The sequence below is a fragment of the Delphinus delphis genome, chromosome 3, assembly GCF_949987515.2.
Source record: "Delphinus delphis chromosome 3, mDelDel1.2, whole genome shotgun sequence".
NCBI lineage: Eukaryota > Metazoa > Chordata > Mammalia > Artiodactyla > Delphinidae > Delphinus > Delphinus delphis.
Window position 1 is genome coordinate 2361095 of NC_082685.1, and position 24226 is coordinate 2385320.

Here is a 24226-nt window from a genome sequence, read left to right on the forward strand (position 1 = left end):
GAGAGTCCGCCTGCCGATGCAGGGGACACGGGTTCGTGCCCCGGTCCGGGAAGATCCCACATGCCGCGGAGCGGCTGGGCCCGTGAGCCATGGCCGCTGAGCCTGCGCGTCCGGAGCCTGTGCTCCGCAACGGGAGAGGCCACAACAGTGAGAGGCCCGCGTACCGCAAAGATAAATAAATAATAAAGTGGGCTGCAGGCGAGCCCAGGGACTCAGTCTCCAGGGAGACCTGGCTGCAGGCTCTGCGCCACGGTTTCCCCAGCCCCAGAAACGGGGAAGCAGTTCCACCTGCCCGCCCACGCGTGGGGGGCCCAGCCTGAGGAACCCTGACCCGAGCCCCCCCCGGGGTATGGCGCCAGGCCTCCAGAGCACCCCCTCTCCCTCCCACAGTCAAGCCAGGGCCTGGGGCTGGCGCTCGAGGCCTCCCGGTTTGGCTCCACCCCAGCCCTGCGTGGACTCCCTTCGGCCTGCCCGGCCTTGCATTCCAGCGCTCCCCATCCCTGACCATCGGGATTAAGCCTCCGGGCCGTGCCCTACCCAGGAACACCCCTAGCCAGCGCCCCTGCTTTGCCTGGGAACTTCCCCTGTCTGCAACTCCCACCCCTACCCATCTGGAGCTCCCTGAGGGCCGGGCCAGGTGGCGAGTCCCACCTTCATCCACTTTGGGGCTGGGCAAAGACACACAATCACAACAACACTGAAGGTCATTTCACATGTATTTCCTCACTTAACGCAGCCACCTAAGAGAACTAATTACCCTCCCATTTGGTAGATGAGAAAACCGAGGCCCGAAGAGAAATACCGTTTGCTCCAGAGCACTGGGGTGATTGTTACTTTAGCGACCACCATCCCCGGGCTGATTTCTTATAGCCCAAGACCCTGCCCTCCCAAGCCTCAGTTCTAGGAGTCCCGCCCATGGGGAACGGAAACAGGTGCAGTCCCAGGAGTGTCCTGGGAGCAGCTTGCTAAGGCCTTTCTGTCCCTCCTGCCACCCTGTCACCCCCAAATCATCGCACGCCCACGCCAGGAAGGTAGGATACTCAGGTCAGGCTGATCCCTTCAGACCTTCAGGTCAAACGTACCCGCGGGCCTGGAGGACCGCAGGGTGGAAGTGTGGGTGGGACAGCTCAGGTCGAGCCCCCTGCCCACGCAGCCGGGTCCCCGGAGGTCAGGGCTGTGACCCAGGTGGCCGCTACAGGGCTGGGTGGGAGATGCGGAAGGAGGGAGTAGATGGCGGCACCCGCTGAATCACGGGGGCTGTGTCTGCATGCTGCAGAGCAGGGGGCACTTGGTCTACTGCCGGGGAACTCACTCCACAGGGCGCTGCCTGGCGCCCAGCCCTGGGGTCCGAGGGTCACAGCCCTGCCCGGGAGTCCTAGAAGAACTCCACCCTGGTTGGGTGCTGCGGCCATTAGCCCCTTCCCACTGCGCGAGCCTGAAACGCACACACCTGAGGCGGGGGCTGAGTGGAGAGGTGCCCAGCCAAGGGGTGCAGCGACCGGAAAGGCAGCACGCCAGGCCACGTGGGCGTGGGCAGCACGGAAAGGTAAACCGAGGCCCAGAGTAGGCAGGGGCCGCGGAATCACAGGGGGCGGGGACAGCCCTGCACCGCCCCCTCCCCCCATTGAGGAAAAAGTTGAATGGGAGGGGGCGGCCCCCGGAAGCCCGCAGGGATGGAAACGCGGCTTCCATGGCAACGCGCCGCGAACCGGGCCTGACGTCACCGTGGGGAGGGCGCCCCGCCCGCCCCCGTCCTCGCGTCGGGCGGCCCAGGCCCCGCCCACTCCTGGGACGCCTCATTGGTGGCCACGTCGTTCGCTCTTCCGCACGCACCAATAGCTGCGCGGGGTTGCCGCCCGGAGGTGGGACTGCGGCGTGGCCCGGCTGAGTGCGCAGGCGCGGCGCGGCGCGGAGGCGTGCGGCCGTCCTCAGTTTGGAGGCGGGATGCGCGCCAAGGGGTCTGACGCCTGCGGCAGCTCCGGGACGGAAGAGGGGGCGTACCCGGGGGCGCCGCACGTGCACCCCCCCATTCTCAGCCGGGCCATTGCCTGTTGCCCCCTCCTCACGACCCCGTGTGCGCGAGCCCCGGGCTGGGGGGAGCGCAGGGCGAGGAGCGGGAGGAGGGCACTTGGATTGAGGCCCTGCCAAAGGAATAAGACTTTGCCAAGGATAGGAAGAGGGAACTGGTGCCCCAGGTGGGGGGCATGGCGTGTGCAAATGTCTGAAGACGTGAAAGCGGGTGCATTTGGGGAACAATTGGGAAGTCCATTTGGGGTCCTAAACCAAAAGGCGAAGGCAAGGACTCGAAAGGGGTGATTCCTCAAGTCTGGCTTGGGGGGGGGATGAGATGGGAACCCCAGGGAGGAGGGGCGGGTGGAGAGGGCAAAGGCCAGAACACCCCAGGAGCTTTCTGAACGCTGTGCTTGGGCTTCGGAGAGGCCTGGGAAGGGACCGATGGGGCATTGTCTGAACGTGGCCTCTGGTTCACAGTGAGGTGGTTGGCAGGGGGGCTGCAGGGAGCTCGGAGATTTGGGGGAGGGGAGCAGTTGGAGACGCCTCTGTGCACCTGGAAGCCTACAAGCCAGGAGCCGGGACAGTTGGGGGCCCGGGGGGGCTTATGGCGGCAGGAAGTCCTCATCGCTGCCTGGCTGAGGCGCAGTTTTGCTGTGGCCAGGAATCCCCTCTGAAAAGGCAGCAGGCCGCGGTCGGCGTAAACAGGGTCGCCTTTGCCGGGTGGCGAGGATGTGAGCAAACCTTTGGTCCGAGGTTAGCCCCTGGGGCTAGCCGGACGGGCAGAGAGCCCTGAGACTGATGGGGGTTGGAGCTGGCGGTGTGGACAGGTGTGGCTACCAAAGTGTGGAGTCCGGTCGGAGGCCTGGATCCAGGTGCTGGCTTCTGGGATGATGAGGCGGCTGTGGGCGGGCAATAGAAGGTCACTGGGGTCACGTCTTTCTGCTGGAGGCCAGAGTCCCCTGGGGGCGGCCAAATGGGTAATTGGGGCAAGCTGCACGGTTTTGAAATGCCAAAGGACGCGGTGAGGGGTGGCTGGGGAAGAAGGCAGGGAGGAGCCAGGCCCCTAGAAAGATGAGAGGGAGTGGTGCCCCGCTGGGGCCAACTCCGGCACCCCCAGCACCCGGAGGCTGCCCCAGCACAGCCACCCCTACCGCGCCTGGCGGGAACGCCCTCCTTTCCAGGCACCTTGGGAACGGGAGTCGCCGAGCTACGGCCGAGGGTGCTGGGGCCCCACCCACGGCCGCCCAGACCTGGGAGGGCAGAGGACAGGCAGCCGCCGGTGTCACTCGGGATGGGAGAGCGTCCAGCCCGCAGGTGCGGGCGGGGCCGCTGTCACCTGGGGCCCTTCCACGACTGGAGACTGCCCTTCGGAGGGGCCTCTGTCCTTGGCCTGCTGCCTCTGTTCCCCCCACCCACGTGTGCCCCTCTCCCTGCTCCCTCTGAGTTCTCTTTTCCTGTGTCTTTCTGTTTTCCCCTTTCCGCCTTCCTCGATCTCTGGGCCTGTCTGTATTTCTGTCCGGGTCTCCATCTCTCCCTGGAGGTCTCTTCTCTATTTTCCTCCCGTCTCGGTCTCACCGGCTCCTCCTCCTGGCCCCTCCCCCGCTTCCGCCCCCTCTCGGGGGCACCCTCCCTCACCCCCCGCACACATTCCAGCCTCCACCCCCGCCTCGCCGCCCCTCCCTGGGGCCAGCTGCTGCGGCGTTCGGTGCCCGGGATGCTAGGAGTGGGCTTGAGCCGGGGTCAGAGGGCGGGAGCGGGCGGGGGATGGGGAGGGCACCCCCTAACTCTTCTGGAATGTGGGCGGGGCCGGCCCCACGGGGTCGGGGGGAGGAGGTCGCCCGCCGGCAGGCGGAGCCGGTGGCCCGAGACAGCTGGCTACATCTGCCCTGCACACGGCCCACACCCCAGACGCTATCCATAGGCCTCGCAGAAAATCAACACAAGCCCAGACGCCCACGCAGGGCCTCTTACCGCCACCAGACCCAGACCAACCCGTCTCCCCGTCCCACACACGCGCTGCACACCCTCCGCAGTCAACGGGTACATGCCGATCCCACCTGAGTGACAGGCTCCGGCTCTGCAGCACAAGGACCCCAATGCACACCGCCCCCACACCCCCAAACCCGCCCCAAGCTACACTTTGGGGGCCACAACCTCAATCAACAGTGTGACCCTCAAAACCCACTCTCACCCTGGGCCAAGACCTCGCTGACAAAACCCGCAAAATTGAAGGTCACACCAGGCAGCTCAAACTCAGACCCTCAGAGACGCAGCTCAGCCGAGGCGGCACCCAAACCCGCGGACGCTCCAGCCACAAACACTACCCACGCACCGTGCGCGCCTGCAGGCCCAGCCGAGCAGAGCCGGCCACTGGGCTGGGGCAGGTGCAGGGGCCTGTGTGCGCCCACAGAAGAAGTGGGGCTTCCTCCGGCATGGCCGGCGATTCCCTGAGTGTCCTGAGACACGGAGAAAGGAGAGAACAGCAGAGAACTGGGAGCCGCTCCGTGGTGTGTTTTTGTCACCGGCTGCCCTTCCATCACCCCCGCTGATCCCAGGAGATGCTGCTGCTGTGCCCACTTCTCAGATGATGCACCCTAGGCTCAGACAGGAGCCCAGACACCGCCTACCTGCACAGCTGGGCACCGGGCCATCGCTGACACTCCAGGGTGGGATGGTGATCGAAGGCTGGACGAGGTCCATGGGCACCTGTGTCTTCCTGATTGGGTGTGGGGGCCAGGATGTGGGACTGCTGTGTGCGGCCGCCTGGACACACACAGGTGTCTTCCCTGAGCCTCTGGCAGCTGCCCCAGGGGGGTGTGCTCTCCATGACTGCCACTCCAGTGTTGCCATGGAGATGCCACAGCCCCAGTCAGGGGTGCTTCGGCCCCTCTGTGTGCCTGCAGGGAGCCTGTACGTGGGGCCAAGGTCAAGGGAGCGGACAGGGCATCAGTGGGGGTCAGCTCCTCCCACCCCTGGGGCGGGGCTGTGAACCTCAGCCCTCCCCCCGTCTCGGAAACCCAGGGGGTTGCATCCCCAGCCCCCACCGAGGCAAGCTTTGGGGTTTCCACGAGCACACAGGGGTCTCTGCGCATGCACAGGCCCTGGCGTTTCATACACACCTGACGTATGTCCTCTGCATGAATGCATGTTATTGGTGTGGGCCTCCGGGTGTCCCCCGGGTCCCATTCCACAGCCCGTGTGCCTGCCGTTGATGGGGACTGCGGTCACCAGCAAGGCCGATGCGCTGCCTGGCCTTTGCACTTCTGGGATGGGGGCTGGGGCAGGAGCAGAAGAGTGGCAGCTTCCACATTCCTGGGCCATGAGTCACAGGGAGCTCCACCCAGGTGCCCCCTCCCACGTCCCCCTCCGCCAGGAAGACCCCTCCTAGGAACAGGAGGTAAACTGAGGCCAGGGCGCAGGCAGCTGAATCTCCTGCCAATTCACAGTTGGCAGCCACCTAGGGATCTCAGATGTCCCCACCTACTCATGCAGGTGGGAAACGGGGTGGGTGGGGACGGGGGAGTCAGTTAAAGTTAAACTCTTCCTCCTGGCTTTTGGGCTCCTGTAGCTCTCCTCTGCCCTAGAGACCCCGGCGGCTGCTGACAGTGCGTGGCATGTTCCCACCCCAGGGGCATGAGTCACGCCACCAGCCATGGGCACATATGATCTGTGAGTCCCGGTTCCCCCGCGTCATGCACACGCAGCAGCGCTGTCCCCGGCTGATCCCACATCCTGGTTATGCACATGCTTTGGGGTCCACGCACAACCCCTTGTGTTCTTGCACATAAGGCATGACCATGCAAACATGTTTCCATGTGTGCACACGCACACACACACATGTGAGTTCTATGCACACACTTCCACAGCCATGTGCACAGGCACACGGCCCCATTTTCATGTTCACACAGGCATGGTCCTCAGAAACCTTGTTTCTCCATCTCTGTACCCACGAGTCCCCTGCCCACGGCACACATGTGCACCACACCTGGCAACGTACACACACATCCAGTCCCCGCTTCTCCCTCCCTGGCTCTGAGCCCCGGGGATCTGGGCCAGGCGGGCGGGCTGGAGTCTCTGCCAGGGCGGTCCACTTCCGCGCCCGCGCCGGGCGGCCTCCAGGTGCACCGTCCCTGCCCCCGCCTGGCCGGCCGGGAGGGGCCGGTAATTACGCGGCCCCAGGGTTCCCCCCCACCACGCGCCTTTCATCCCGTCCACGCCCGACCCGAGCCCAGACGCTCATTACCGCCTCTCGCCCGGTCATTAGCCGGGGTCGGGGGAGGACCCGGCGTCCGGCGGGCCCGACCCGGCGGGGAGGACAGAGGGGGCGGTGCGGGAGCAAGAAGGCCCCGCCCCCGTCTCCGTGGCAACGCCGGCGCAGCCCCGGGGGTGGTCTTCGGCGGGCGCCCGGGGAGGGGCGTCTTGTGAGTGTGCAGACGGGGACCTCCGGCCTAAGCCCCGTCCCGCCGGGCAGGCGGTGAGCACCGCGTGTCCCGGCCGTGAATAGCAGCCTCGCCCCCGCCCGCGGCTATTTTAAGTCCCCTCCTCGCCGACCACCCCCCAGCGCTTGGGCGGAGACTCGAGGGCGGGCCTGAGGGCGGGACGGGAGCCCCTTCCCACGCTGGTGCTCGCGGCCGTCGGCTGGACCGCGGGGCGGGACCGGGAGCCCCCGGCCAGGCTGACAGCGAGGCCGTAGCTCCCCCTTGTGTCCGCGGGGAGAGCGTGGAGTCGCGGCCGAGGGAGCTGGCATCACCTTCCAGGGAGGAAGGTGGTGCCAGCCCCCTGAGACCAGTCCCCCATCTCGCCCCTCACGGGTTCACAAGGTCGTAGGTACACACCGAGTCACAGGGACACGCCGACGTCGGTAGCCGCAGAAACACAGGTGGGCAGACAGGTAACACACCTGAGACGCAAGCACACAGTTCCCACACAATATCCGGTGCAGGCGCACCTGGGGACAGGTATCCATAGGTAAAGGTATGGTATCCATAGATATCCATAGGTAAAGGTCCACACCGTGATGGGAACCCAGGACAGTCGTGGGTACGCATGGAGCCCCGTACCCAGCAACAGGCTCGTAGTAAGTACACGCTTGATAACTGCTGGTGGAATGAATGAATGAACCAGGGAACTTCACAAAACCAGGAGAAGGCAGACTAGGAACCACAGAACAGTGAGGGCGGGGACGGGAGGTGGTGCAAAGAGTGATGAGGGGCCCCGGTGACTGCAAGGACCCCTTCGCCTGGTCTGGGGACAGGAGCTGCCGACCTGACTTTGCTGGGGGAGCAGATGAGAAGGGAGGGGATTACTCCTGGGCTGGGCATGCCTGGCCCCAGGTCCCCTCCATGGGCCCTGGCGGGAGGGCGAGAGCTGAGTGCTGATTCTCTCTGCTCCTTTTAGTAACCGCCCTGCGTGAGTGGCTGACGGAGCAGCCGGCTGTGGCTGACGGGGAATTGTATGGGGGGGGGGGCTGTGGCGTGGGGGGACGAGGTGCGGACATGGCTGCCATGAGTCATGAGCTGCTGCCTGGGGGAAGGGGTCCTGAGCCCGAGGAGGGTGTCCCAGTGGCCTTGTCACAGGAGACAGTGTCCATGCTCTCGTTCCTACTGCGTCAGCTAGACCCACCGAGTCTGGGGCCTGGAGTGGGGATGGAACTTTCCTGGGGTAGGCAGCAAAGCAGGGGTCTCTGTTCTCAAATCGCCCTAACTTTTTTGGCTGTGCCGTGCGGCATTCGGGGTCCTAGTTCCCCAACCAGGGATCGAACCCACGCCCCCTGTATTGGAAGCGCGGAGTCTTAACCACTGTACAGCCAGGGAAGTCCCTCAAATTCCCCCTAACTTTTATGCAGAAGGTATGCCCTTTGAAGACTTTCTGGGGCAGGGGTATAGCTTGGGCCTCTGGTCTGGGCAGGCAGGGGTCTGCACTAGCTTCTTCCACCCATGGAAGGGTCCAGGGCCACAGAAGGTAACATGAGCCAAGGCCTGGGCAGGGGGAAAGGGGTGACCACAAGAGGGGCTCCCAGGAGCAGCCTTGGGGGTGAAGATCTCTGCAAAGCTGGTTCTTCCGATAGCAGAGGTCTCAGGACTCCCAGACAGAAAAAAGATGCAGGGGGAGGAGCCAAGTGGGTTCTGGGTGTGCTGGTGGGCGGCTGGAGCACAGCGGTGAAAGGGAGATGGGGGGCTGAGCTGAATTTTGGGGTGCAGTGGAGACTCAAGAGTTGGGCACAGTGGTGGATTTGAGAGCCCAAGTCGAGGTCAGCCTGAGGTCCAGAGCTGGGATGAAAAAAGTGTCTGGCCAGGTGACTGTGGCGTGTGGGTGCTGCACCAGACTGGGTGAAGTCCGGATTGGGGTGGGAGTTAGGTGTGGTTGCGGCTTGGGATTCGTAGGCAAACTGGGTTGGGTGAAGTTGGGGTGACCCAAAGTTGGGAAGCAGGAAGAATTGGGATCGTGGAGAATATTGGGGTCCACATAAATGGAGTTGCCTCAGTGTTAGGGTTTGGGCGGGCCTTGGGGCGGATCACACGAAGTGGAACGTTGGGGTTCTGAGAGTTCTGGGGTGTCGGTTATGTTGGCAAGTACATAATGACTGATATCGGGGTTCACATGAAGTTGAGGTGTCCGAGAACTTGATCTCGGGTGGGTGTGGGGACCTGGGTGAGGTCGGTAAGTCGCCGACTGCGGGAGCACCGCAAAGGTCTGGGTTCCAGCGACTCCCAGAAGGTTCCCAGGAGGCTTGGGCCACTGGCAGAAGCCGCCCGAACCCCTTTGTTCTCCGCCACAGGCCGGGGGGGGAGGGGGGCGGGCGCGCGGAAGTGGGTCAGCTCCGCCCCGCCGAGCACTGGCCCCGCCTCCCGCGCGCGGGCGGGGAACTGCGGACCATGCGCGTCCCCGCCGTTCACTGTGCCCCGCGCCCGCTCGCGGGAGGGGGCGCGGCCGGTACAGGCCCGGCCCCCAGGTCATGAATATGAGGCACAGCCACGGCCTCCAGAGCTTCGGATTGGCCAGCGAGGGGCGGAGGGGCGGGCTCGGGGGCGGGGCCTAGCGAAGAAGTACATAAGGCGGGCGCAGGGCGCCCCCCCAGTCACTTCGCGCGTTAGGAGGCTCGGGTCGTTGTGCTGTGCCGTCTTCCCGCCTGCGCCAGGGACCTGCCCGACTCAGTGGTGAGGGCCCTGGCGGCACCGGCTCCACGGGCCCGGGGCGGCGGGCGGCCTGCGGCCGGCCGGAGGAGGCGGGGCGGCGGCGGCACGCCCCTGGGCGGGGGCGGTGCCGGGGCGGGCCCGGGGTGTAGTCCGCCCCGCCGGCGGCGAGGGGCAGCGGAGACCGGGCCGAACCGCGGTCGGAGGGCATCCCCCGTGGGCCAGGGTATTCGCGAGCGGGACACCGCCGCAAAATGGCGGCCGCGAGCACGAAGCTGCGCCCTGCGAAATGGCGGGAGCGCCGAGTGCCCGGATGGAGTGGCGTGGGGCGCATGCGCGCGTGGGTGGGGCCAGGCTGGGGCTCCTCCCCGATTTCGCGTTGGAGTAGTGCGAGGGCGACACAACCCCGGTGCCACCCCCAACGCCCCAAGTTTGTGTCCCAGTTACGTGCTGCAGGGCGCCTTCTGGCGTGTATTTCGGAGCCATTCAGCGTAGGCTACCAGCCTGTAAAGGGTCGGTATAAGCACCGCCCCGCTTTGATATCCCGGCGCAGAGTCCCCGCCCCGCCTGCACAGCGCCCTGCAGTGGACCAAGCACGTTGCCACTCCGCCCGCCCCGCGACGGTCGGGTTAGGAGTTAGCCCCCCCGCTGTTTGCAACGGGCAGAAACCAAGGTGCACTCAGCCAGTGACGATGGTGGCCGATGCCTGCCTTCGGGGTGTACCCCTAAACGTCCCGTGAGGGCGTCCCCTGCCTGGAGTTTTGGGGCTCCACAGCCAGGCAGCACTGAGTACTGCAGAACCGCAGTGTGGCCCCAGCTTTCAGGGACTCCCCCCCCACCCCAGTCTGGGGAGCGGAGTTGGCCCAAACACAGAAAAGCGGCCAGGGACCCAAAGTGATAAAGGAATTAAGGGTTTGTTTGAATTAAGTCCTGGGTGTGGGCTTGGGATGGTTAAAGGGCAGAAAAATAGTTTCCCAGCGTTTCCCCCCGAAACATACGTTATTTGTATAAAGTAAAGTGGGGGGGGGGCATTGAGTCTCAAAGTTCCTGCAGGACCTCTGAGGCTTTTGATGATGTTTGTCACAGGCCGCCATGGCATCAGATGAAGGCAAGCTTTTCGTCGGAGGGCTGAGTTTTGACACCAACGAGCAGTCACTGGAGCAGGTCTTCTCAAAATATGGACAGATCTCAGAAGGTGAGGCTGGTGCCAGACTGGTGGCTGAGTGGGGTTGCTCACGGGGAGGGCTGGGTGCTGACCGCGGACCTCTCCCCTGCACAGTGGTGGTCGTGAAGGACAGGGAGACCCAGCGATCGAGGGGCTTTGGGTTTGTCACCTTTGAGAACATCGACGATGCCAAGGACGCCATGATGGCCATGAACGGGAAGGTGAGGGCCGGCTGCTCTGGGGTTCAGTGGGTCCGGGCTGTAGACCGAGGGCGGGAGGTGCAGAGGCTAACTGTGTCCACTTCTGGTCTCCAGTCTGTGGATGGGCGGCAGATCCGGGTCGACCAGGCTGGCAAATCGTCTGATAACCGATCCCGCGGGTACCGAGGTGGCTCTGTCGGGGGCCGGGGCTTCTTCCGCGGGGGCCGAGGTCGGGGCCGTGGGTTCTCCAGAGGTGAGTGCCACTTGCAGGGACAAGGTGGGGGCACTGCTGCAGAAGCTGACACTCACTTCTCCTTCCCGTCCCGTCTGTAGGAGGAGGGGACCGCGGCTACGGGGGGAGCCGGTTCGAGTCCAGGAGTGGGGGCTATGGAGGCTCCAGAGACTACTACAGCAGGTACGGGCGGTGGTCCTGCGCAGGGGGGCCTGGGAGGCTCTGTGGGGACGCTGGCACGGGGACTGGTGAGAGTCCCCCGAGGTGGCCCCCAGCGCTCACCTGTGTCCTTCCTGCAGCCGGAGTCAGAGTGGCAGCTGCGGTGACCGGAGCTCGGGCGGGTCCTACAGAGACAGCTACGACAGTTACGGTAAGCGGCGCTCCAAGGGCCTGTGGTGGGAGCTCAGTGAGCCTCGGTGCCCTCTGGGCAGTGCTCAGACCCGGTCACTATGTTTGCCCCGTAAGGGACGAGACTGTCCTCTTGGGTCTCGGTGCCAGCAGCCACTTCTGCCACAGAACGTAAAGGCAAAACCAGGCTGACCAAGGAGGAAAGGGAGAGCGAGGGCCCACCGAGCAGAGCAGGCCGCATCCGTGCATGTGGGCCGTGCCCGCCACCCTCGGCCATGGGGGGGGTTGGTCGCTCCCGAGCCCCCAGGGCTGAGCCCCCAGGTTTGGGCCGGGAGTGGAATGCTGCCTCTCGTCGCGTGCTTCAGCGCCTTTACACTGTGCCTGCTTCTTGTTCTCAGCTACACACAACGAGTAAAAATCCTTCCTGCTCGAGATCGTCCTTCCAATGGCCGTATATTTAAAGATTTTGGGAGCTCCGCTGAATCGTTAATGTGTAGTGATCACACCTCCTTGTACCCACTTTTGTAGTCTTATTGGTTCTGATCTTGTCAAACACAGCCTGACTGCTTCTGGCCCCCAGATGGCCTCGTTACTACACTTTGCATTTTAAGGAAGCGCTGTCCGTTTTTAAGAGTCTTAAAAACGTTTTGAAGAGCACTTCCAGTTTTACTTTCACCTTTTTACCGTGAGCCAAGAGTTCTTTTTTTAGAAAATCACCAGGGGTTGTGAGAGTTTTGTTTTTTTGTTTTCGGTTGTGTTGCTTTTTTTCTTTTTCTTTTCAGTGGGGTTGGCCCCATGAATTTGGGTGCCCCGAGTCACTTCTCTTTGAGATTGAACAGACTCTGAATCTGCTCTTTGTCGGAAGCTGAGCAAGTTGTAGCTTTTTTCCAACTCGGTGTCACGTTTCTGAGTGTAGCGTGGTAGAACCGTGCGGGTGGCAGCAGAGCACCCGGGCTGCCCCGGCCCGGCCCGGGCGCCCACCTGTCGTGTGGGACCCACAGTAGACTTGCAGACATCCCCGAGAGGTTCTTGAAAATGTGTATTTATATTGTCCTTTTTTGCCGGAAGACGTACGCATATCCCGTCAATGTTGTATCTGAAGTGGTGAAGGAATTCTTGTACGCAGTTTTCTTTGGCTTCACGAAGCCGATTAAAAGACCATCTGAATGAACCTCGCTCTGACCATCTCCCTTTGATTGCACCACACGCGCCCTGCAGGGGCTCGAGGCAGGCAGACCTGAGCGGAGAGGGCAGCTAGAGGACTAGGTCCGCAGTCCCGCCCGAGGCTGCCACAGCTAGAGGAGAAAGGCAGGGTCAGTGACGCTGGCTGGGCCCCTGTGACAGCCAACGACCACCGGCCCCAGTTAGGCGAGCAGGTGGGTGACGGGAGCGGGCTCTCGGATCGCAGGGCAGCCCCGGAGCGCTTCTGGCCGTGGCAGCTAGAAGGCTCGATGGGGCGGGCAGCCTAGCAGGGACGGTGGACACGCGGGCGCCCGACGCTGACCCTGAACTCCTTAGTCTAGAAGCAGGCCAGAGAGCAGACACAGGCAGGGTCCCCGGGTGACCCCAGACTGACCGGCTCATTAGCTAGCTCTGCTGTTGCTTTACAAGTTCTGAGCGTTCTCTGCTAGCCTATGGAAGCTGCAGCCCCTCGGAGGACAGAAGTGTTGTGCGCCCAACAGAAAGCTCTGAGACGCAAGCTGCTCCCTGGGCTAGCTCATATGTGGAGATAGTCCTGTAATTCGAGGTAACTCCTTTTGCTCGTCCGCATCCCTCCTCTTGTTGAGAGCTCATTTGAAAGTAAAGTCGTGTACCCGGGGAATGTTCCTTTGACTTTTTTGCTTTTTCTTTTTCCTTTTAAAAAAAAAAAAAAAAAATCAAGCTAGAACTAAAGGCAGACCCCGGCCGTTTGCCCCTCCCCGCCTGCAGCCAGGCGAGCGGCCCGGGCAGTTGAGCAGGATTGGAGACCACCAAACGCCCCGCCTTTTGGAATTTTTTGTTCATCAATTGACTGTCTTTTGCAGACCTCTTTGAGTCACACTCCTAACTAGCTCTCTCTGATGTCTGTTGCTGCCATGAGTTTTTGCTCAGAGCCCGCGCCGATCTCTAAGCAGCTGCATCCCAAGTGGGTAGCTGGCTCTGCTTAAGAGCACAGAGTGGCCTGGCCCGTCTGAAAGGCGCAGGCCCGCCCTGGGCACGCTGGCCCGTGGCGGGGCCTCTTGGGTTGGCCCCGGTGACTAGCTGAGACCCTCCTAGGAGCTGTGGATGGTTTCGCGGGAGTCGGGGAGGGGCGGCTGTGAGCTCAGCCAGGGTGTCAGGGTTAACACTCCTTTGCTTTGGCAGGTTGAATGGAAGCCAGTGCGACCTGGAAGGGTGACCCGAGAGCAACAACGATCTGGGGTCACTGCCCCAGGAGGAACTTCACCCGGGAGCAAGAGCCAGCGGCACAGCTGCCTGCCCTTGCAGCCCATCACCTGTAAGTGCTTCTCGGCGGGGGAGACATGTGGCCCTGTGGCTCTGGCCCTTGTGGTGGGTTCTCCCCCGTCCTGGCTGTGTGACCTCTGTCGGGGGCAGCGTCTTCATCTCCTGCTGGAGCAGCCCTCGTGTCCCCCTCTCACCTCTCCCGTCTTTCCAGCAGGTGCTTCACTGGCGAGGTTGGGGTGCGGGGCTTCAAGGTGCTCCAGGAGGATGGGCGTGTGGTGCTGGCACGGCGGCCAGTCCTCACTCGCGATGTGACAAGACAAATGTGGAAGGTGCATTTGAATAAAGGGATGGTGTGTACACCCACAAATCTGAGTCTGGTGTGGGGTGCGTCGTGGAGGGCGGACACTGAGCTTCAGCCTGAGTCCTGGCTGGAGGGGCTGTGGCGGGGAGTCCGCTAGAGATAGCCTCCTCTTGGGGCCTTCGTTCTGGCCACGAGCTGGATCCAGACGCGGAAGGCCAGGCGGCAGTTCATTGCCCCCCCCCCCCAGGGCAGTTCTCTCGGGCAGAGGGAGCCGTGGAGGAGGTGGTCCCTTGGCGGCGCGTCCCCCGGAGCCAGGCAGAGGCCTTGTCAGAGTAACCCCGGGCACCTTCAGCTTGTCCGCCCCCGGAGCCGGCCTGCCTTCCCAGGCTGTTTGCCTCCAGGCCTGGTCTTGGGGTGCAGAACGTTGGGGCTGAGCCCCGGTTCTAGCTGCCTTGGGCTCTGGGCGAGTTACCTCAAGTCTCAGCAGGGTGAGGTCCGGGTCACCGGTACCCCCCCCTTCTCCCACGGGGTGTGTCTGGTCCCTCCTGGCCCCCGCCAAAGGCGGGATGCCCAGGCTCACAGCCGGGACAGGTTTCCCCTCCTGCAGGGCCAGGGACAGCGGGCCACCGTGCTGGTGTCACCGAAGCCCAGGGTGACTGGGGGCGGGGACGCGAGTTCCAGGGCCCAAGTGGGAGGGAGGCCCGCAGGGCACGGTCGCGCCTGTCCCCTCACCGTAGTCCCCCTGCGGGGCAGCCGCGGTGCTCACGCTCTGGGCCGGGGACACAGAACTGCGGCTCCGAGCCTTCGGGGGCGGGGTGCTCGCGGAGCCAGCGGGGCGCGGGGTACTTCCTCGCTTCGGGTGAAGCGAGGTGAGAGGCCGGGGGCGGTGGCGGCCCGGGCCTTTCCGGGAGCCAGGCCCCGCCCCCGCGAGCCATTGGCTGGCCCCGCCCCCGCGCCAGTGAGTGACTGCTCCTCGCGGGGGCGGGGCGCGGCTACCGCTTCCGCCGGGCTATGGGGCTGCGTGTGCTGCCGCCGCGGCTCCTGCTGCTGTGGGCGCTGCTGCTGCCGGTGCAGCTGTTCGGAGCCGCGGACCCCACGCCCCCGTTACTGCGCCGCGCGCAGGCCACGCTCTCGCCGCATCCCGCCGTGACGAACGGGAGCCAGCCGGGCGCGCCGCACAACACCACACGCCCTTGGCCGCTGGGCTCGCCGGACTCGCCGCTTCTGCGTTCCCTCTACGTGGTTACGGGCCTCATCGTCCTAGCCGTGCTCTACTTCCTCATCCGGGCATTCAGGTGCGTCAGGCGCACGCCGCCGCCGCTGCCCTGGCGCGGCCAATGGGCGCGCGTCTCGCGCCCCAAGTGCTGCGGCGCGAAAGCCCCGCCTCTCCGGCGCGGTTCGCCATCGTCACGTGGGTGGGGACGTGGGTGGTGAGTGGGTGGGGACGTGGGTGGTGAGTGGGTGGGGTCATGCAATCACGTGACGAGCCGTTCCTTCGGGATGTTGGGGTTGGTTTTCTAGACGCAGCCACCGAGACTAGAGGTTGCGGGATGATGAGGGCACCGGGAATTCCCGGGATCCTCTGCGGCTCCCCCAGCCCGGTGACGACGAGCGCAGCGCCCACTATCCCAACTTGAATCTGCCACGCGGGCCTGGCCGCATCCTTTCCTGTAGTTAACGCCCACAGCCTGACCAGGGCCCGGCGGGAGCCTGCCCCCGCACCTTGCTCCTCCTGTTTCTTCAGCCCAGAGCTGGCTGTGATCGTCAGTGTTTAGGTTCTGCCCACGCTCTCCCCAAGAGTTGAGGACCCCCTTGCCTTCCCCGCGGCATACGCCCTGCCTCCTGCAGGCCCGTGACCCCCTCCTCAGGCCCATCCTCCCCGTTTGGCTTCCTTTCTGGGGCTGATCTCCAGAGGGCCTTTGTCACGCAGAGCTGATCATATCCAGATGCTCTGAAGGGGCCTTTTCTGTCTTGCATTGACACTGCTGTGGGTATACAATGTTCGTCTCCCATCTGAATACGTGCCACATCCACCACAGAGGTTCCCGTGCTTTCCCTGGTGGTGGTCAGGAGCCGGGCCTTCTGCCCGCGACAGCCTTCTACTTGATATCTTTGGCAAACTCTCTCTAAGGCTCAGTCGTCTCATTAGTAAAATGGAATTACAGCGCCCCCCTCCCAGGGGTCCTCGCCCAAGGGCCTACGCCCTGGGGGCCTGCCAAGGGAGATGTGCACAGCAACTCATAACGATTGTGACCATTATGAGAAGAAACGCAGTTGGAACCGGAAAGTTCACAGCAAGACTCTGGGAGTCGAGCAGACGAGCATTATCGGAGAAGGTGGGAAGCAGGGCAGGGTGTCAGCAGCTCCAGCGAAGGGCCATGAGAGGGCCGCTGAGCGAGCCTGGGTCTGCTTCCAGATTGAAAAAGCCGCAGCAGAGGAGGTACGGGCTCCTGGCCAACACCGAGGACCCCACCGAGATGGCATCGCTGGACAGCGACGAGGAGACGGTCTTTGAAACAAGGAACCTGAGATGGTAAGGCAGCCCTCCACACACCTTCAGGGGCTCCTTGGGTTGGGGGGTGGGGTCAGCAGGCCAGCGAGTTAGGAAGACTGTCGGCCGGTGAGGTCCTCAGTGCGGTCAGCACACAACAGTGGCCGGGCCTGGCTTTGCCGTCGCAGGCTGTGTGGCCTCGTCCCAGGGACGTCCATCTCCCAGCCTCAGTTTCCCATTTCTTTAAGATGGGAACGGGCTGCAGTGCTTGAGTCAGTGGGCACTTGCTCTGGGCCTGACCCCGAAGGCCAAAATCAGCGTCAGAGGTGGAGAATGAACTGCGAGGTGCTACCAAAGCCGGGGGGCGGGTCAGAGAAGGCCTCTCCACGGCCCCAGCCAGGGGTAGAGCATCCCAGGCAGAGGCAATGGCAGAGACAAAGAAAGAGGGTTGACAACGGAGGTGACCCAGTGGCCACTGGGCTCAGGGCCACTGACAGGGCCTGAGCGGGGAGGGATGGCCTGTTTAACCCCAGCTTATCGGGGGCTCAGGCACCGAAGCTGAGAGACCACAGGACGATTCTGACTTTCCAAGCCCCCCGAGGGAGGTGCGGGTATGGCCTGGGAATCCCTCTGGTCCCGGCATCTCCTGGTTGGGGCACCCCTTTCCCCCAGGTAGGGAGTTGGCAGGGCCTGCAGGCTGGGGGTGGGGGCTGGGCATGTTAGAGGCACAGGCACAGTGGGGCGGGGGCGGGGCGGGGGCGGGGCGGGCTCCCCACCCAACACTTCTCACCTCCTACCTCTCGTTTCCAGATGTACAGGTCGGGAAGGCAGCATTTCCAGCGGCCTTGTGGGAAGGACAAGAGACAGGACCCCTCCCAGTGCTTGGAATGCCCTGCTGATTCTCCTGCCGCCAAAGAGCTTGTGTGGGGCCTGCCCGGCCTGCCAGGAGCCGCCCCAGCCCTGCCCCTGGACAAGACCGCCCAGGATACCGGCTGGAAGCCAGAGGGTCCCCGGCAGCAGCACGCAGAACTCTGAGGTCCCCTGGCCACATTGTGACTTGTGCCGATCACCCTTCCTGGTGGGGATGCGGCAGCCCCAAGCTGAGGCCTGGTAGGCGGGTGGGCTGGGGGGCCTGTCTGGGAGCACCATATCCCTGGGCTGAGGACAATAAAGGCAGCCAGTGGTTCTGTAGCTGGTACCCAGCTCCACAGTGGGCCAGACCCAGCGCTCTGGTCACAGGTGGGGGGTGGGCAGCAGACCTGGGCTCCATGTGGGCCTTAGTTCTCCCACCTGTGACCATTTGGTCCCATCTTCAGGTGTCCAGAGGGTCCCGTGAAGAATCCCACAAAGGAGACAAAGAGATGGGGGAGAACTACTCCCACCTGCCTGGAAAAAGACCCTGCCAGTCATGGTTTTTGAGCCTAGGGAGAACTCCTATTCATCCAGCAAAGCTCCTGCTCAGGGCTCCCCGGTCCATAATGCCTTCAGCCTGGGGCCCCTAAGGGCCATGCTCTCTGCCTCAGCACACTCACACCACTATTTTGGAGGTGTTTCCTAGGGAACCCCAGGCTGTAGTGTACGGGTCTGGAGCTTTGTGCAGCCCGAGGCTCCCTGTGCCCACCCTGCCTCTCCCCCATCAGCCTCTTGTGGAATCACTGATGAACCTGGTCCGCCATCCCAGGAAGCCTATTCTGGCACTCAGGCCTCCGTTCTGGCCATCTGAGATCCATCGTGGGTACCTGAGTCCCACTGGGGCACCTGACCCTCATCCCAGGCACCCCAGTCCCATGGGGGGTACCTCGGCCCCCATCCTGATCACCTCAGCCCCATCCCCGGAACTTGAACCCCTTTCAGGCACCATAATCCCCTTGGGGCAATCGACCCCCACCCTGGGCACCTAACCCTTTTCCCACCTGAGCCCCATTCTGGGCACCCGAGCCCCCCTGGGGTACCTGACTGCCCATCCTGGCCACCTGCGATCCATCCTGTGTAGCTGAATCCCACTGGGGCAACTGACCCCCATCCTGGGCACCTGACCTCCTTTCCCACCTGAGCCCCATCCCGGGCACCTGCACCCCATTGGGGTGCCTCAATCCCCATCCTGGCCATCTGAGATCCATACTGGGCACCTGAGTCCCATCGGGGTACCTCAGTCCCCATCCCTGGTGAGGGGCTTGATGAGTTCCTCTGTGGGCCTTGTTTCTAGGCGGAGTCCAGCTCTGGCCTGTTCCCCGCCCGCACCCTGTCATTGTGGTCCTGGAGAGTGGGAGAGGTGGGGCTGGCCTGTGGCTGCCCACAGCCTGAGGTCTCCCCGGGCCGCTGGCCGGAGGCACCGAGGCCGTGTCGTTAGCAGAAGCTGTCATTAGGAGGAGCTGCCACCAGGTGGCAGCCTTGTGCTGCCCGGCCTCTACCATGCTGCCCTGTCGTCTTGGGGTGGCCTGAGGCAAACCGTTGTACAGGTGGGGAAGTACTTCGAAGTCGGGGGCCCTGTTTCGCACGCCTTCTCGACCCCACCTTGTTGCCATGGCCACCATGGGATGGTCCCAGCCTGCTGCCCACTCAAGACCCATCAGCCCCTGTGGCCCGTCTACCTTGCAGTCCTGCTGATCTTCCTGGCCCGGCCTGAGCCCGGGTTCCTGCGGAAGAGCTGTCATGGTCAGCTGGCCACCCCTCTCTCCAGCCGGGGTCCTCTGCCTTGGCCCCCAGTTGGCTTCCTTGGGCATCTCTGTTGGCAGCCCCCGACCCTGCTCCAAGTCTGCTCACACTTCCTCTCCCCGCTCTGGTGCCCAGCTGCCGCCTCCAGGAAGTCCTCACTGCCCCTGCCACCCCCATTCTTTGGGAGGGTCCTGTACGGAGTGGCGAGCCGGTCCCCAGAAGCCAGGGAGAGTTGAGGAAGTGAGGCCATAGTCCCTGGGAGGCCCTGAGATGTCATGCCCCCTGACCCCCGGGCTCTGGCCGCCCTTTCTCCCCACCTGTTCCCCCTGTGGGTCTCTCTCTATGCATCTCTGTCTTTTTGTCTCTGCGTCTCTGTCTTTGAACCTCTGCTCGTCTCCCTGTTGGTGTCTCTCTCCATCTGCACCGCCTCTCACTCAGCCTCCCTGGGTTTCCGTCTGTCCCTCTCTGTCACTCTCTCTCCGTGTCTGACCCGCTGGGACACAATTTTTTTTTTTTTTGGGACACGCTTTTAACAGGCGCTCAGACACCGTCCGCGGCCCGCCCCCAGCCCCCCACCCCGTGATCTGCGCCCCTTTCCCACAGCTCTGAGCGATTTCTCGAGCTTCAAAAGGCACATTAATTACTATAATGAGGTCAGGAGAGACCCGGCGCTCTGCCATCCGGAGGCGGGAACACACCGCGTGCCCCCGCAGCCCCGCGCCTCCTGCCCCGCCCCGCCCGCTTCCCGGCCCCTGCGCCTGTCAGCGCCGTCCGCGCGCGCACCGCGCCCCCGGCGTTAGTGCCGAGTAATTGGCAGCCCCCGCCAAGGTTAATGCACTATTAGCGGGAAGTTCTCGGCGGCTAAGAGCCGGGAGAGGGGCCTGTCAGCGCGAGATGAAAGGCCCCCGGGCCCGGATGGTTGGAGGGCCGCGTGTGCGTGTGCATGCCGGCTCGGGAGGCCTTCCAGCACCTTCTCCGCACTCACACACGGGCACAGGCATGACACGGCTGCGAGGACAGGCGACACGGCCGCCAGGCGTGCGGGACGGACACAGGGCACAAGTCCACACGCGCGCACACACGGGTGTCGCCCGCAGCGGGTCCCAAGCCCGCGCCGGGTGAGGGCGCGCGGACCAACAGCCCGGCGCCCTCGAGGCCCCTCCCACCACCTCCATCCCCCAGCCCCCACCCTGGGAGTGCCCACTGGACACGCAACAAAGCAGCCCCCTCGGCCCGGGGGCCACGTTGGGGTCTCTGGCTCCCGGGAGGGTCGCTGTGCGGCTAGACGGCCTCGCCCCCAACCTCGGTTCTCCGTCTGGGGACTGGGGCCGGGAGAGGGCGGGGAAGCTGGTCAAGGCCAGGCGTCTTCCCTGTAGGTGGGAGCCCCTCTGCTGGTTCTGACGTGCTCTCCCTCGGACGTGGCCCCCGCTCCCCTGGGGTCAGCAGGCGAGGGAGTTGTGCCCTCCCTGGGGTTCCCAGGACCCCTCCCCTGATCCCCCATCCTACCCGGGGGCTCAGCCCCGCCCACGTCTCCTCTCTGCGCTGTCTGAGCCGCCACCTCCCTTCTCCACGCAGGCCTTGATGTCCTGGTCCCGGACAAGAGTGGCGGTCCAGGTGCCCACTCGGGCACGGCTCCACCCAGAGCTGTGCCACAAGTATGGTGACCATGACTAGCTATTTATATCCACGTTAATTAAACGTAGGTGAAGTCTAAAGTCTTGTTCCTCAATCGCACTGACCACATTTCATGTGCCCAGTAGCCATGTGGAGCTGCTGGTGGTGCCTGTGTTGGACTTGTCCATCCTTGTGGGAAGTTCTTTTGGACAGCGGTGGTCTAGCCCCCAGACTGTCAGGTGACCACTGGGAGGAGGGGGTCTGTGTCCAGGGCCCTGGGACTGGGAGGGGGAGGAGGGTGGAGAGGAGGGAGGGGAGGGGGGAGGAGGGGGGGAATAGCTGGGATGACGCCTGCTTGGTCCGGCGCTGGCCTGGCTGTGGAGCTTGCAGGAATCTGAGGTTTCAAGGGCCTGACTGGACACTGGACACGAGGGTGGGAATTTTAATTTACCAGCAAGAGAAAGGGACAGGTTAGTTTGTTTATGCTCAGTCACAGCCTGGAGAACTCTCCTTGAGACCCGCTCTGAACTGGTTCAGTGAAGCCCCAGACCCGCCAAGGCCCCCCGCCCTCCCCTGCGACCCCATCCCGCCTCTTGGAAAGCGCTCGAGCCGGAGTGGGCGGTGGACTGGGTCCAATATTTTCTGTAATGAGAAATTTTTGCCCGCATATTTTTAGCTTTCTCCAAAGCGCTGTGGCCTTTGAAGGTTGAGGGGGCAGTGGTCGCTGATGCCAAGCCCTGGGAATTCACCCTATGGGCTGGGACGACAGGTAATGGGTGGTGGGCACTGGGCCAGGGGTCAGTGGGCAGAGGGTGATGGGTATTGTGTGATGTGTTGGAGCTTGTGGGCGGTGGGTGACCAGTGGTGGGTCAGGAGCCAGTGGGGGTGGGCAGGGGACAGCGGGTAGGGGTGATCAGTCAGGGTTGGTGGGCGGTGGGCAGTGGGTGCTGGAGCAGGGGTGCTGGGCACAGACTAGGGGCAGGTCTGGGCCTGCCTCGGACAAAACCCTCCCTGAGTCTGAGGTGGACCTTTGAGCCCAGGAGTGCAGACTGCAGTGGACGGGGACAGACCCCATCAAAAACCCTGCCTTGGGTCTGGGCCTGGGGCTGACAGTCGACTCTGAGTGACCCCTGACCCTGATTGGGCCTTGAACCTAAGACTGACCCCGGTCCCCAAAGTGAGCCTGACCACTGACCCTTGATTCCAGCAGAAGCTCACTCCAGAACGACCCCTGACCTTAGCTGACGCCCCCTGCCGGCAGAGCCTGGAGGCTGGGATGGCCACCCACTCTGGGAGGCGACAGAGCCTCTTGGGGGCCCACAGCGGGACCCATCGGGCAGGGGTCCGCGAGGGCAGCTGGGCAGCTGTTCCCGCGCCCCCGTCCCCGCCTTGCCCGGGGCCGGACCGTGGAGCAGCTCTGCCCTCCCCTCCCCTCCTCGAGGACCCCTCCTCCGGGAGCACGGCGGGCGCAGGGAGGTTGAATGGGGGACGTGCGCCTTTGTTCCTGTCCCTGCTCGGGCTCTGACCTTGAGAGAGAGACAAGAACAGAAGGAAAACGGAGCTTCTGCTCAAATCCGCTCGGCGGTGGCGGCGGCTCTCGCCTCGGTGGCCCCTGCATGCAAATGAGCCGACCCATCCGGGCCTTTGCTGGATGTCCCCTCACCTGCTGTGCCCTTCTGTCTCCCACACCCCTGCAACCCTGCGGGTCCAAGTCCTGCTGGGTGTGACAGGAGAGACCCTCACCCATCCATGAGGTCCCATGCCATGGAGGGTGCTCTCGTCCCAGGGCAGAGAGAGCTTCTGGGTGGACCCCTTTGCCGGCCAGGCCTGGCACCCCTGGGCTCGCAGCCCCTCTTCCTGGGCTCAGGCCCCACGCCTTCCAGAGTGGTCCCATCACTTCCCAAAGAGCCAGACCAGCCATCCCGGGCCGAGCCTGGCCTGTGTGGCTGGAGCCCCAGGCCCTCACTCCAGCGGTGTCCACATGGTCTGTTTGGGGCCTTGCCACGTGACCCTGGGCCAGTTCTGGTCCTCCCTCGGCCTCCCGGGCCTGCCCCACCCACCACCTGGGGGCAGGTTCCCACCCTCCTCTGTAGAGCCACCTCAGCCAGCCCTGGGACTTCAGACTTGGGCACCTGCAGTCAATGCACAAGACCCAGAAGCCAGAACACCCCAAACAGATGGGCAGAGCTCTCTGGAGGGCAGAGAACAGAGAACCTTGGGGGTGGGGGTTGGGGGGGTGACTGAAGTACAGGGAGGACGATGGGCCTTGAAGGAGGAACCAGAATTTTACAGGAAGAGCAGGGAAGGCCTCCCAGGCACGGTGCAGCCCAAGCAAAGAGGGGTGAGTGCCGGTAGGAGAGCAGGAAGCTCAGGGCACGTGTGGAACATGGCCACAGCATATCGGAAGTGTGTAGCTGGGGCGGGTGCATTTGCCATCCCCGCCTGGCTGGGGCGAAACTTAGTTTGCCGGTCTCTGGCCTCTCAAGGTTCTTGCGAGGAGTTTGGATAATCCCTCACATGGGGACCTTCCAGCTCTTGGCTCCTAGACCCTGCGCCAGGCCTGGGACAGTGAAACAAAGCCAGAGAAGTGGAATCTGGCTGGGCACCTCTGGCACTTTCCTGCCAGCACTTGGTGACAGCACACCTGCACAAACTCAGAGTCTGGTGAGGGAGACTATGGCATGAATGAGGACAGAATTGAAGGACAGTCTCCCAGTTCCACAGTCAGCAATTTGCCCCCTTCCTCCGGGAGTGGTCACTGAGTGCCCCGAACCCATCAGGCACTCTAGCCCTTTGCTGAAGCTGCACCCTCCGCCTGACGCCTTTCCTATCTTCCACCCTGGTCAGACACCCGTGCTCCCACCTGCTGTTGGCCTGGACCCAACTCTGGGCTGCGGGGAGTATTGGGCACCTACTATGCCTGGCACCCTTAGGGGCTGAGGTCAGGATTCCTATTTTGTTTCCTAGATGAACAAACAGAGACTCAAGGAGGAGAAGTGACTGCCCTGCGGTCCCCCTGGGTGGCAGCAGTGGACACTGGCTTTGGACTTTGGTCAGCCTGACTGTAAAACTCTTCACCAGGCTGGGCGGGGTGGTACGGCATTGGCTGGGCCTGGTTTAGGATTTTGGGGTCTGGGTTTGAATGAGGGAGGGGAGATGGGGGTGAGCAATCTCTGTGTCTTCTGCTTCTGGCTCCAGGCCAGGCTCTGGAGACCCGCTTGGTGGCTTGAATGGAGGTGATCGAGGAGAGCAACTCAGCGACCCCGGCCTGGTCTCGTGATGACAGGGACAGATGCAGGGCCCCGCAGAGTTGGGGTGGCCGGGGGGCTGGAGGGGGCAGGACCCCGGGGGTGCAGGCAGCCCAACGGCGGCGGGGGACGCGTCCCGGAAAGTCGGGGCGGGGCGGGGGGTGGAGAGGTAGGGGCGCGGCGGGGGCTGGAGCCCCCCTCCCAGCCCCCGCGCGGCTGGGGCACGGCAGGAGGGGGCGCCCGCGGCCCTCCCGGCGCTCGGGCGGGACAAAGGCCGGAGTCCCGGCCCCTCCCCGGCGGTGCGGCGGCGACGGCCCGCGCTCTCAGAGTCCGAGCGGCCGGGCCGGCGCCCGGGGCGACCCCGGCGCCCCGCCCGCCGCCGCCTGACTTCTCCGGCGCCCG

General features: G+C 63.9%; 2 protein-coding genes across 4 annotated transcripts; both read left to right on the forward strand.

The window, feature by feature from the left end:
- Positions 1 to 9069: 9069 nt before the first annotated feature.
- Positions 9070 to 13892, forward strand: CIRBP (cold inducible RNA binding protein). 2 transcript variants are annotated; one of them, XR_009518856.1, is made up of 8 exons: positions 9070 to 9170; positions 10233 to 10341; positions 10426 to 10532; positions 10626 to 10764; positions 10845 to 10926; positions 11043 to 11113; positions 13435 to 13567; positions 13730 to 13892. XR_009518856.1 is itself a non-coding variant. In XM_060007287.1 (7 exons), the coding sequence occupies exons 2-7, from the start codon at positions 10239 to 10241 to the stop codon at positions 11504 to 11506; spliced, it is 519 nt and encodes a 172-aa protein (XP_059863270.1). In that variant the 5' UTR covers positions 9070 to 9170; positions 10233 to 10238; the 3' UTR covers positions 11507 to 12262. The 2 variants fall into 2 exon arrangements, 1 of the variants encoding a protein (XP_059863270.1); XM_060007287.1 differs by lacking the exons at positions 13435 to 13567; positions 13730 to 13892 and adding an exon at positions 11490 to 12262.
- Positions 13893 to 14804: 912 nt separating this feature from the next.
- Positions 14805 to 17256, forward strand: FAM174C (family with sequence similarity 174 member C). Of its 2 annotated transcripts, XR_011246385.1 has the most exons (4): positions 14805 to 15111; positions 15982 to 16152; positions 16233 to 16349; positions 17118 to 17130. XR_011246385.1 is itself a non-coding variant. In XM_060006511.1 (3 exons), coding segments are annotated over exons 1-3 (402 nt in total). In that variant the 5' UTR covers positions 14805 to 14827; the 3' UTR covers positions 17119 to 17256. The 2 variants fall into 2 exon arrangements, 1 of the variants encoding a protein (XP_059862494.1); XM_060006511.1 differs by lacking the exon at positions 15982 to 16152 and having other exon boundaries at positions 17118 to 17256.
- Positions 17257 to 24226: the final 6970 nt, after the last annotated feature.